The following is a 14,014-nucleotide window of genomic DNA, read 5'->3' as shown; positions in this document are numbered from 1 at the left end:
CCTTGATTTGTGAGTCTGTTGGAGAAGGTTCAGCCTTAGATTTTTTGTAGTGAGCCCTGGGTTCCTTATCTGCCATGGTGGTGCAAGTAGTTGCAGGGCAGGTAGGTGACTAGCAGATGGGCCGGAGACCTTAGTACAGTAATGTAATAGCAAACTGGTCTTGGGTTGTAGATGAGTAAAGGTAATACTGTCCGGTACTATTTCTTCATTGAGCGGTGAGTAAGGTTAAGGCGACTCTGCTCGGGTGTGAAGCACAGTTCACGCAGTACCTGGAGGAGACCCAGAAGTAGATGCAGGGCAAAAAAGATGTTGTGCAGTTAAGTCTGGGAACCTTAAGTCAATAATGTAGAGACAAACTGGTCTTTGATTTGTAGAAGAGTACGGGTAGCACTATAGAGGGAACACTGGCCGGTAGAGGTAGCACTGACTGGTAGCACTGACCGGCAGTGCTGACCGGTGTTGTTTCCTCATTGAGCTTAGAGCATAGGGCAGCGCTGAACTGGTTTGATGTTCTGGTTGAGTACTGCAGTAAGTACTACAGCTTTGTTAACTGTATTGCGCTGACTATTGGGTGGGAGCTCTGTAGCAGTAGCGCTGGTTGGCCCTGGAGGTTGATGTGGTGTGTGATGGTTCAATACACACTTGAGGGACACTGTGTAGGCAGAGAGTCACTGTGATGTAATAGGAGCTAGGAATTAGGGCACTCGCTGCATCGGAGAATTCCTTGTAACTTCCATTGAATCCGCCATTTTATGGTCGGGTCTCCACTGAGGGACAAGGTTCGCTTTGTGTGAGATTGGTAGGGGTGGCACAGTGACAAAGACCAACCTGGGTGCAGAGCCGGAGTTGTTTCCTCGTTGTTTCCTCGATGAGCGTAGAGCGTAGGGCAGTGCTGACCCAGTTTGATGAGCTGGTTGAGTACTACAGTAAGTACTACAGCTGAGAATTACTTGTAGCCAACTATCAAAGCCACCATTTTATTGTCGGGTCTCCACTGAGAAACAAGGTTCGTCACAGCGCTTGGTGTGAGTTTGGTAGGGGTGCCCCATTGACAAAGACTTGCCTGGGTGCTGAGCCGGTGTAGCGATGGTAAGATAATAAGGTCTCTTGAGAGATGTGTCAAGTGTGTATAACAGCCGTGTGGATCAGGCGTGAATAACATGCAGGGAATTAAACAGCGTTGAAACCTCAAAGGAGTCCGGTGCCTCCGCCATTTTGAAATCAGGCCAGCACTAAAAGAGAGCCTCCTCACGGATAGTGCAGATCTTGAATTTCCTTAGTTGTACCTCGTTTATCTTGAGCAACGCAGGTCGGGAGAGCAGAACAAAGATTAGGTGTTAACAGATTACTACGGAGCTCGCCTCGTTGATTATCGGAGGTGCATGGTACATCGTAGGATTAAAAAAAGTCACCATTTTGGGGTCAGGCAGAACCTGAAGGTAGCGTTATAGAGTATACACATTTGAAGCGATTTCTTGGTTAATCTTACTTGATGGTGGTTGGTGGTATGCCGCCCAAGCCACGTCCCAAAACCCGTACAAATATTAAACAATACAATTTCATTTTCATTTTTCTAACATAAGTAACAATAACACAAAAGTGAAGCAAGCAATTGAAGTAGTTTTCAAAGCGATCAGCAGCATTTACAATTCTTAGGAGAATTGCACATCATTAACATTAGAAGCAACCAGTTTATAAGGCTGATAGTGCCTAATTATTTATTTCTCATTCTTTTTAAAAATGTAAACAAATTAATTGGGGAGATGAATTACAAGTAGAAATGGAGACTGAAACAAGTGGTTGAGAGAAAAAAGTAAATATTGCTGTAAAACAAAATACATTTCTAATATCTAATTTCCTTGTACTTATTTTTAGATTTGAGTCTGCTGTACCAGTCCCATATAAAGAACATAAAGAGGCTTTGATGCAAGCCTTGGATAGGCTTGGTTGGCCCATTTCATCTGATGATGTTGCATTGTTAGGGGAAGAGATAGACACTGGAGTCGCATACATGCAGCAGGCTACTGAGCTGCAGCAGCAGGCAAAGGAAAAGGACATGGTGCCACATTCCAATCTGGAGGGAGAGGTGCGTTAACCAAGTCTCATTAACTTGTTGGAAGACTTTACCTTTCAAAAATCCTCAATCATTTTACATTTTGTAAATTGTTTTAATGCGTTATATGAGAACAATGATTTTAAGGGTACAGAACAGCAAGAGTGCAATTTAATGCCATCGAAGGCATACCCTCTATAAATATATATTTCACATTTTAAAAACTTTGAAACTATGATTGGTCTTTAAAACTATGATAGCTATTTTTGATAAACGATTATACATATGTTTTCTTGTACCTGCTAAAGCTGAACATTTATGAAGAATGTTTGTGTACCACACAAGATAGTGAACATGATCGAATGAATTTAAGGGTGTGCTCGCTCGGATATAATACTTAATGGATTACCATTCGGAACCTTGAAACAGGTAAAATGCCTCTTGATCCTTTGAAGCAAACACAATATTGGATCACTCTAAGAAAAATCTGTGTAACTATGCAATCCTGATTATTTACTTTTTGTCACTGAGAGATAGTCTGACTTTTTACTTCTTGGTACTTGTGTGCCTTCATTTTCTGAGGCGGCCGTCAAACAGAAATTGGTGGTCTTTGGCAACTACCCTGTGGCGTTGCAGAGGTAGCACCTCTGATACTAATTTGTACAAGCTCGGGCTAGTGGTAACATAATTATACTTGTGGAAGCACTCTATGAACTGCCTTCTGGCCTTACTGTGCAAATTGCATTCAGAGGCTTGGGGCAGATTAGTCCACTTACTGTTGATAATTTTTTGTATATATGGGAAGTTTGTGACTATTATGAGTATCATTTTTTATATAACTGACCTTGATCATCCAAGTGTGTCTGCACTGTAATATTATGAAAACTACCTGCTGTTATGGCTGCCCGTAACTGTTTGCAAACATTTATTTTTTAAGAATGATGCTTACAAGATAGAGTTGGACAGTGACCAGAACATAACCCCACTCCCATTTCTTCTCCCTCTGTTGGTTGCTTTCCAAAACTTTCTGGAGTAAACACTCAAGGTTTCCATTTAGAGCAGCTCTTTGGAATGTGTACCTGGTCACCTCTTCAAAAGTGATGGCAAGTGTGGTGTATTCTAGGAAGAGGACCTTCCTGTTCACCTCTTTCATAAGAGAAACTAGGCCCCAGCTGGATAGGCTGGAACGTTACAATAAGGAGTAGGCACTGACTCTGATTGGCAGTAGGAGGTTATTAAATTGTCTAAACCTGGACAAATAAATGTGAGTTTTTTTTCCAGATTTTGTCTTTTCTGTATTGTTTTAGGTGCTCGTAAACGCTACCATCATGTACTTAAAAAATTTCTGATTGTAACAAAGTAACTCTATGTTGGTGGAAAGATTGTACCCGTCCTTGGAACTGTGTAGTGAGGGTTAGCATTTAGTGACTATTGTCATTATTGTTTGCTAACATTGCTTATCCTTGTTAATTATTCCGTCACTGCATTTTGGGGACATTGTGCTTTTTGTTTCTAGATTGTGCTGACATTGATGACCATTTAGGCAGATTCACTATTCTTCCATGCAGAGCAACTCAGCAAGAAAACTTGCTGCACTGCGTTGTGTGAAAGGCAGACAGTAGAAATGGGCCATATGTACTAAGATGAGGTGCACTTCTGCTCTTTCCTTCCCTGCTGCCCTCCACATTACCGCTCTTCTGCTCCTCTCTGGCTCCACTGCAGCACAGGTTCCCAGACTCTCCACATCCAATCCAAATGCTGCTCTCATGCTGAGAAGTGCCGAGATTGACCTGAGCGGCCTAGAGTTGTGATCCCAGAGTGACTGGGAGCCTGTGCCTGCTGTCTCTAACAAGACAACACAACTCGGGTTGGAGACATCTCAGTGAGCATGTCCGTTTGGCAGTCCTAAGACGGTCGGCCAAACCGGCATGCGCACTGACAGCTGCGCCCACCACTCCCCATCCATGACTGTCATCACGATGGCCCTGCCCCCAAGACTCGGCCCTTAGAAGAAAAATAAAATGATAAACCTGTTTTATTTTTCAAGTTTTGAGACTGCTGTCAGGAGGGGTGACGTTCCTTAGCCATTACGGAAGAGCCGCCGCTGGTAACAGTGGCACCAGTCAAAAGAGATGTCTGGAATTCTCACTTATGGAGTTCAGTGGGGCATCTGCAACTATGTACTGTGGAGAAAAAAACAATAAAGTAAAACAATTGCCGTTGTGAGGGAAGTGTAAGCCTCAACTTCCTTGACAATTATGCACAACCATCATTGGATTGGTTTAAACAGGAACCCATTCAGATTTATTTAATTTATTAGAGGAAAACATATTTAAGGGAAAACATATTTGAAAACACATTGTATCACAATAAGGTGCTCCAAAGAATGACTGCACAGTGAAAGTGAATAGATGAACGAAAGTGTGCAAGTGCTATATACAAAACATATGTACATAACTCGTGGCTGATCTGGATGTAAACTTCCTTGATGTCACTCTGAATCAGAGTCTAATGTTCCACATCATGATTAAAAACAGTCCACCCAAATAAGAAAAAACATGCCATAATTTTGGTAAGTCTTTTATTTGTTTTGACATTTCTTCCACTATGGTTCCGGTGTTATATCCAAAGATAGTTTTAGTCAACTCACATATCCAAAGATTGTTTAGTCAACTCACATATCACAATATGAGAGAATTAATTATTTTTTATGCACAATTAACATATATAAGTAATTTTTGTGTGTTTGTATGCTAAAGTATATAAATCAATGAAACAGTAATGAATGTTTGTAAAATTATTTTCTTGTCACTTTGCCAGTTGGTGGTTTTCCTTTGAGGTGAGATATGTAAGAACACTATCACTCTCAGAGAATGTTACCAGCAAATAGCTGGTTATTTTACTCACTTTACTTGGGTTTTATTGTTTCCTTGTAACAATGTGGATGAAATCTGCATTTTTGCTTCTTCACCCTTGATTTTTCTCCTTTTTCTGGACCCTACTTTTGGCTGGTTCTAGGACTTTGTGACTGCCACTCTGCTGTTCTGGTCCTAAATGGTACAGTTAAAATTGGGTTCATCCAATTCGTTTAGTCAACTTGCCTGTAAGGTCATGGTAAATGGCTCAGAAAATCCATCACTGGTTTTGGAAGCAAAACTTCATACATGGTTTGCAATGTTTATTTACACCACTCACATATATGACGAAGATATATGGCCATCTGGAACAACACTATTTTAAAACCATTGCACTGACACCTGGAAAGGAACATTTACATTGCCAGGTAGGAAAACATTTTGTATATATTAGGAAGTCAATCCTAAAGTGTGTCTTGTAAGTACAGGGTGCCTAAAATATAAAAATATGGCACACTACGCATTTGAAATAGGTGCCATCACTTTTCTTAAAAGCTGTTTTCACTGTGGAGTTTTAGGCGACATTTGCCATGAACAGGCCAATTCATTATTTTGCATCTGTGCTTGAGAAAATTCAAAACTATGAATCAAAGTTTTTTCCCCTTAGTTGTCAAAATCTGATTTAATGGTAAAATCAGATTTTTGATAACTTTAGTGAAAAATTAACTTTATGAATATGTAAAATGTGCTGCCTGGCTGGCTTGGAACCAGTTTTGCCTCTCATCTCCTCGCTAGAGGCCAATTCATTTTCCTGGTTAGAGCTATAAACCTGCCATCCAAAAGGAGAATAGCCTGGTCTCTGGATCTAAGAAGGCAGAGGTATAGGTAACAACTGGACACTTAGTAGGGATTATTAATCTCTGAGTGGGTAGGAATAGTTGACAGAATAAAGGCCAGCCTTAACACTATATTGACTTTGAGATTACAAGTAGAGCTGCTTCCATTCATTCCTAGAGTCTTCCTAGTTCCTTTAGCACCAACCCGAGCAGGAAGGAAAACCTATGCGGACACTGACAGAAGGAGGGAGACCTCCTGTCTAGAGAAGTGGTTTTAGAGAAGCCCCCTTGGTTAAATAAAGGTTCAGTGACCTTGGAAATGGGGGATTTTGGGAATTTTTACAGCAAAGCGAAGACAAAGTGCTGCAAAAGATGCTGGACAACGGGTGAGAAAATACCAGGGTTGGGTAGAGAAACATTTCCAATCAACGGCAAGTCCACAGGATAACATTGGTACTTCACCACCACAACAATATACCTGGACCTGGGTAGATTACACCTATAGATGAAGGCCTGGCTGGAAGAAAGAAGACTCCTTACTACTGACTTCTGCCTGGCACCTAGGGACTGCAACCACTCTCCAAGAGTCAATTGGTGGACCTCCTTTTTGCCTGCTCCAGGGACAGAAAAACAGGACTACTGACTCTAACAAGGCCCAGCTGTCTTTAGAGGAGGATCCTGCAGAAGAGAAGAGAAGACACGTTGTGCCTAGGAGCTTGCCTTAAAGGACCTGGAGGGCTGCAGAACGAACATTCCTAGCAGTTGGAGAATTGTGGGACCTTTATTTCCACTTTCAGAGGGCCTGGACAAAGTGCTTAATCTTGCTCTTAGAAGCCACTTCAAAGCCACACGAGAAAACCAGGTCCATTCGACTCGGAGTTGAGTGATAAAAACGAGTTCAGTGGGTGAAGTCATTCTTCTTTATGCAGCCCTGTCATGTTACAGCTGCTGGCCTTTTTTCATTGGAGGATTTTGAAAACCAAAAAAGTGGCTAAGTTTGATGGTAAAATCTTGAACCATGGTGAGCTGGCAAACACATCCCAGTGACGAAGCAAACTTTGCGGCTGCGAAATGCAGCTTTGTCTTAAATGAACATAAATAGGATTTAAAATTACAATTCATTTGAGTCCAAACTTGACATCCCTATCTATTTTCAATCAAAAGTGAGCACTTATTAAATGTAATAGGGGTAGCTAATGTTATTCAATGGGAGAGATAGGGCTTACAGTAGTGAAAAACGGATTTAGTCTTTTTCACTTCCAGGACATGACGTATATGTACTAAAAGAAAGGTTTGAGCCTGGCAAAAGGTTTATTTTGCCAGGTCGAAACAGCATCTTTAAAACAGCACTACAGGCTGAAAAGTTGCTCCTTTAGTGCGTGGCACAATGAGTGCTGCAGGCCACTTGTAGCATTTAATTTACAGACCCTGGGTACATATAGTACAGCTTTTCTAGGAACTTTCAAGTAATTTAATTGTGCCAATTGGGTGTAAGCAAATTTCACCATGTTTAAAGGAGAGAGCACAAGCACTTTAACACTGGTTAGCAGTCCTAAAGCCAACAAAAGCAAATTCAGAAAAAAGGAGGGGGCAGGTAAAATGTTTGGTGGAAGACCACACCAAGGATGTCAGGTATGACAGTGTGGGACTGTCCCCATATGCAACCCTGTTGAGTGTCCCTTCTCTGCATATTAACAGAACAGACAGGGAGACCGCTGCCCACTACTACAGCAGTATGCCTACTATGAAGATTCCCTAGACCAGTAAAAGCTAAGCACATTTTCAAATTTATGGATTTGTCCTTATTTCTAGAGAAGTAGAGCATAGCGATGCATTGGAAGGCGCCCATGTCTCCTCCAGTATCACAATGGCTCCAGGACCTGATAAAATGATGTACTACAGAAATCAGCATTATGACCGAAATACAACAACAACTGGGGAAGGGGACAGCCATTACTGAATGTTACAAATTGCTACTAGTACTGCAGGCTAAGTCAGATTGGATGCCCCCTGAAGAAAGGCCAGGCACTTCTAACTATGAGACAAGCGGGACAGTGCCATGACAAATCAACTCATGCCATGTGACAGCCCCTACGATGATGGACACAACATCAGGGGGTGGGATAACCATCAACCTTTGGGTGAAGAAGTTCCAAATTATGGTTTAAATGTTTTCAAGTAATTGCTAATAAAAACACAACTCACAACTTATAGTGTATAAAGATAAACACTGAAAACAACATACAAACGTAGTACTATATTTACTGTCTGGCAATGTAGTGGGCAACAGATGACAAAACACAAAAAAAAGATCTATTTACTAAAAAAAAGATATTCAAACTGCAGAGGTGGAGGTTGTCTAGGTAAGGTAGGCTAGATATGGTAAGGTATATATGGTAAGTTAGGTATGGATGCTAGTTATGATAGGGTAGGTATGGCAGGGTAGTTATGGCAGGTATGCATGGTAGGTTAGGAATAGTTGAGTAGGTATGATAGATTAGGAATGGTATTTTAGGAGTGGCAGGATGGTATGATAGGTTGGTGTTAGGCCTGACCACCTTGGTGTGGCAATCCCTGACTTTTTTTCCTTTACTACCCTATTTTTACTTAACTGGTTTTTGTTGGCATTAGGTCTCTGTACACTTTAGCCCTGATAACCAGCGATAAAGTGCTGGTGCTCTGCCTTCCAAACATGGTAAAATTGTATCACCCCATTGGCACATTTAATTTATTTATTAGTCCCGTGTAAATGGTACTACATGTCCCTAGGGCATGTCAATTAAATGCTACAAGTAGGCTGAGGCACTCATTGTACCACCCCCTACAGTAGCACTGCAAAGCATGCCTCAGGCTTCCCACTGTAGCCTGAGGTACAGGTTTAAACTACCATTTCAACCAAATAAACCATTTGCCAGGCCTAAACCTTCTTTTTTAAGACTTATAAGTCACCCCTAAGGTAGATTCCACAGGCTCATAGAGCAGGGGCATGATATTTAAAACACAGGACATGTGTGTTTAGGTTATACATGGCCTGACAGTGAAACTCTACCATCGTTTTTCACTGTAGCAAGGATACTTCTCCCATAGATTAACACTACATTACCTTATTACACTAAATGGGTAATAACTTCAGTTTGGGAGCAGAAAGAGAAATTCCTTCTCCACTCATTTGAATTTGAATTTAAAATCCTCTTTTAGGGAAAAGTCGGATTTTAAGTTACTATTCTGAAAATGCCACTTTTAGAGAGATGGCATGTTCCTGTCTAAATTAATGTGCCTTTCTACCAGTGTCCAGGGCGGCATAACTGTGAATGGTTCTCTTGTGGTGCAATCTGTGTTTGTTCCAAACAGGGAACAAAGGGCCCTAGGTGTGGGGAAGGGTGTTCCTTTTCTGAGCAGGATGTCCTGGGGTTGTTGTGCTCAGCCCTTACTAAGCTTCAAAGGATAGCACGAGGGCTGTGCCTACCCCCTTCCTGACTTCTAAAGCTGCCTGTCCTGTCACTGGCAAGTGCAGTTCACATCTGGGTTGCCTACCGTTTGCCCCCCTAGACAGATTGGACCCAAACTCAGAAAAAGGGGGAGGTTAGACAAAGGGGTTTCCCCACATACAGGTTGGCATTGGGTATAAAAGTGGCTCCTTCAGAACCTCTCATCAGAACACTGCTGGACCTGTGGAGACTCAGAAGAAAGACTACTCTGCTGTCTGAAGCCTAAAGGAGGACTAGGCATGCTTGCCTTGAAACCAGGACCCCAAAAGTGACTCCAATGGTCAGTTGGATGACCTCCTGTTTGAGCTACTGGCTTCCAGATGTCTTCCCTGCAAATGCCTATCTGACTAGAACCAACTGGACCCGCATTAACCATGCTGCTAGCCTCTGCTTGAGTGACTCCTGACCCCCAAGAAGTGCCCCTCAGGGCATGGATGCTTGGCTCGTTTTAGATTGTATTCAAACCTTGCAACTGCATGAACTGGACTCCAATTGAAAAAACAGAGGTTCTGGGCTTTTGTGTTGAAAAGTACCATACCCTGACTCCTTGCAAATGCGAGTAAACTTCACTGAAGCCTACGTGGGACCTGCTTCCGAATGCTGGCACAACCTTCCCTGGCACAGACTTTGGATTTCACCACCTACAGGTCTTTGAGTCGACAACAACCTCCCTGAGTTTCCTGCCCACATGAAATATCAATTGTAGACCAGCTCTTTGCGCCGACGACAACTGCACTGCAAATATGAAGCTCTGCTTGAGACCAGAGACATCAGCAACCTGCCATCGCCAAAGCCCCTCTTCACATCCAGCTTTGTACCCGAACACTGATGACCCTGTCTACGAGTGCTTCTTGCGTGAAAACTGGACTAAGTTAGATGCATTTCCAGGTTTACAATTCCTCGTAATTCTGGAAATGTGTCTGGCTCCATGGGTGTTGTGTGGGAACACCCACAGCAACACTCATGGAACCCCCCCCCCCCTTCACGCAAAGTGCTGCGTGTAAAGGGGCCGTATTTACAAGGACAGAAAAAGCCACGCAGGGTGGCTTTTCCTGTCCTTATAAATATGGGGCAGAGAAATGCGCTGCCAGTCCGTCACAAAAAGTGACGTACTGGCAGCGCAAGGGGTTGTAAATCTGCCCCTATGTCTCTAAATGTGTTTGGGATTGCTCTTGCATTGTGGTTTCACTTTATTACTGTTTAAGAGCTGCTTAAATGCTTAAATACTTTACACTTTGCCTCTAAGTTAAGCCTGATTGCTTTTGTGTCAAGCTACCAGAGGGTTAAGCACAGGTTCATATAATGACTTTAGTGGTTCACCTTGACATGGATTGTGTTTAACACTGGAATGGAGCTCTCTCACTCCTTTCAACTAATAACCCAATTTCCTACAGTTACATTTTCATTGAACGTGAGTTTTCTTTATCTGTATCGGACACTGAGCCATTGGACTGACACTCTCTCCTAAATGTAATACATCTGGAGACCTGCCTTCTTCTTCCTCACTAATGGAAATGATAAAAGATCACTTGAAACCCTAGACGAGTTAGCCTTTGCGAAGAGATCTAATACACAACGCCTTTCAATGACTGTAGATTTAGCTACATAGGAAGCTTTACAAGATTTCCTATGAACATCTTTGTTCTTTCTGTATATGAGGGGGCTGAGAGGGCAGAATGCCGAGAGTACTTTGCAGTGAACCAGGAAGTCAAGCAATCCAATACAAATCTAGCTTTTGCATGCAAATTTTTATTAATTTATACTCACCTCGTTCCTTCCCATATTCTGGTCAAGCTTTCAGAAATGTTAGCATTGGCTGAAATATGGGCCTAAAATTAGAATCAATGAGCTAGCTAGATTTCCATACTATAGGCTACAATTAAAACAATTCTACTGATAAGAGATGCTCTTTCAAAGGGTCCTTCATGGACTAATAAGAACTTCAAGGTGTGACTGCCTTCTCTTGGACTAGCCATTCCACTTCATTATTCTAGCCATGAGCCTTTTCTGCTCGCTCAAAGGCCTGTGTCTGGAAGCACTGAAAGTGCCTAGAATCTCTGGTTCCCCATCCATTCGAGGGATGTCTGTGATAAACGTGCTTCCATGCTCTCCTGTATTGAGGTGTCTGTAAGGCCACAATAATGTGGTATAGTAAGCGCACCAGTGGCATAAAGGTTAATTGTCATATAAGCTTCAGTGCACCATCTACATCTTGTTTATGAGTGACTTTAAAAGCATTATTGCAGGCCTGGCACCGGAGTCCTGACCTGCTCTGTGCAAAGCTACAACCAGTATGTGTCAAAGGAAATCTTTGTTGACATGTTTAATATCCTACTTTTGACATTAGCTGAATCACCTGCAGGTAGTGCTTTGGTGTCTGCAAGGTCTGGGTGCACAGTGTGCAAAAATGAGATGTGCCTAATATGTTGTTTGGTGTATCTCTGCAGTGACAGCATACAGAAGATACAAAACCCTAGCTTACTGCATGGGTTGTGATAGCTTCCTATGGGCAAGCCTACTTGTGAATAAATGCCCTAATTTTCATCTTTGAAAACAACTATAGAGTTCAGTTGTAATGTTCATAAAAAACCAATTCAAAGTGAACAGAAGTTCTTGTTAAACACGGTGCAAAGATGATTTTGGTGAAAGTTGCTTTTCTCTTGCTGAAAACCTTGACAGCAATTCAGCTCTGACCAGACTCTCCTTTCTCCAGTGGTTGTAATTAACTCTTTGATGTGGTGTGAAATATCTTTGTTGGAAGTGAATAGTAGACATGGCCTGCTGGCTAGAAAGGACGCAGGAGGGTGATTGCCATTCATTGCAAGTTATCTTTGAACATGGTAGGGGAGTGAACAGGAGCAGCAGATTGATTCACAAAAATAAGGCTGGAACCTCGATACTTGGCATGTTAATAGTACATTTTGCCCTAGTATGAGGAAGACCTTTGAGGGTGAGCTGTTCCCAGCTAATCTATCTCAGATCTCCAAAAGATCGGTCCTCCCCACAGAACCTGTCCGGGTTGGATTTTAGAAAGCAGTACTTCCTTTTCAGAAGCCAGCCCTGGTTGGGAATTCAAAGTTCCCCGCGCTGACCCTGGGGTACTGCTATTGTGAAAGATCCCAGAGCAAACTTTCTTGTTATAGGTTAAATAAAACAAAAGGACACTCTGAAAAGAAAAGCAGGTTTAGCTTTGGGAATGTTATTGGGATTAGAATAGAAGTTATTACCACTTGCTGGTTAGTGACCACTATAAGAAAGTTTTCTGACCATCATCACCTCATATCACAACATGACTTGGAAGGATGCAGAAGGAAAACAGGAGTATTTCTGCTTGCTATATGCTGGCTTCTTGAAGAAGGACTGAGGCCTTGGATTCTGTTTCCTTGTATCCAAGTTTTGGAAGTGATTATCAAGGGTCAGACAGGCTGGCCTTCTATAGCCCATTTGAAAGGCAGAAGAAATGGCATCTTGCAATAAAAGTTATTAGACTTTTATGTACTGAGATCTGACCAGGAACCATATCTGAGAAAGTGGTTGAGCCTGCTTCCTGGTGCTGTGTTTGGCTTGAAACTCTTGAAAGTGCCGTGCCCATAAGTTCTAGGCCTATTCCAGAATCACAATGCAATGGTTCTTTTTCACAGAATGAAAGCGTAAAGGGGAGAAAAGTAGTTAGGCAGCCAATCAATTAATCAAAAATGTTGCCAGACACATAGTAATCACAGACAACTATTAAGGTTAGTTGATTTAATACATAGCCAAAAATGATTGAACATAAGTACACCTCAATACGAGAGTGTAGAAATATGTCGGAATCAGCATGAAGGCAAATCTGTGTATCCAATTTAGACAATGTAGCATAAACAATACAATTAGTTCAAGAAATAGAATGCAGAGGATCAGAAAACATGAGTCCAAGTTTTCCTGCATCAAGGGTTGATGAATAAAAAGCATAATCTATCCCTACACTAGCACAAAGATGACATCCCTACTTAAGCATTTTCAGAAAGAAGGATAAAAGGTGTCAGCATGTAGAGTTTTCCTAAGAAGTCTCTCTGCCATCAATGGGTCATGTAGCATAAAGCTACTGAGACAAATCTGATCTCAGATGCTTTCTATCCGAAGGCAAAAAAGAAGTGGGCGCTTTCCCTACTCCCAACATCACATTACTCGTAGGTAATTTTCCCAAGATCCATTGCAGGTCACTCCATCTGCTCTGTGTACGATTCTAAAGGTGTTTTTTCATGGGACAGCGGTGTTCTCTTCTTGCTACATTTTGTCCTTGGTTCCCAGGCCTTCTCATTTCTGAAACACAAGGACCTTCCTGTGTGAAACACAATGACCTTCCTTTATCGTCTCAAGCCACATGATTGTAACTTCTTCTCTCCTGACTAGTAAAGCAAATACATTATTCTAGCTAACAAGAAAGCTTCCTCACCTGCAACACAAAACATGAGAAAGAATAGATTCCACAGCACACATAAGATTCAAACTGTTGAGTCAGCTGCTTGACCAATGCCAATCTGGTTTAAGAGTGGGGCATAGTCCTGACACGGCTCTAACCCACATTGTTAATGACGCCTTGAGACTACTTGACCAGAATGATCCATGCTTACTTATCCTTCTTGATCTATCCTCAGCATTTGACATAGTCAAACACGAAAACCTGATTGATCTTCTGGGAAAAAAGGATGGGGATAGCAGGCCCTGTCTTAAATTGGTGTGCCTCGTTCCTACAGAATAAAATGTAAAGAATCAAAGTGAACCATTCCCTCACTAACAGTA

The 14,014-nt window shown here is 42.0% G+C and overlaps 1 protein-coding gene across 2 annotated transcripts in view; it reads left to right on the top strand.

The window, feature by feature from the left end:
• Window positions 1-14,014, top strand: part of VWA3B (von Willebrand factor A domain containing 3B) — a 983,684-nt gene that overhangs the window by 580,810 nt on the left and 388,860 nt on the right. For both annotated transcript variants that reach the window (XM_085622889.1, XM_085622888.1), the window contains one exon: window positions 1,876-2,086. In XM_085622889.1, coding sequence (XP_085479015.1) covers window positions 1,876-2,086 — 211 coding nt within the window. The remainder of the gene's footprint in view (window positions 1-1,875; window positions 2,087-14,014) is intronic.

The sequence above is a fragment of the Triturus cristatus genome, chromosome 8 (genome assembly GCF_964204655.1).
Source record: "Triturus cristatus chromosome 8, aTriCri1.1, whole genome shotgun sequence".
Lineage (NCBI taxonomy): Eukaryota > Metazoa > Chordata > Amphibia > Caudata > Salamandridae > Triturus > Triturus cristatus.
Note: the sequence above shows the minus strand (reverse complement) of the source record. Positions and strands in the feature narration are given on the sequence as shown.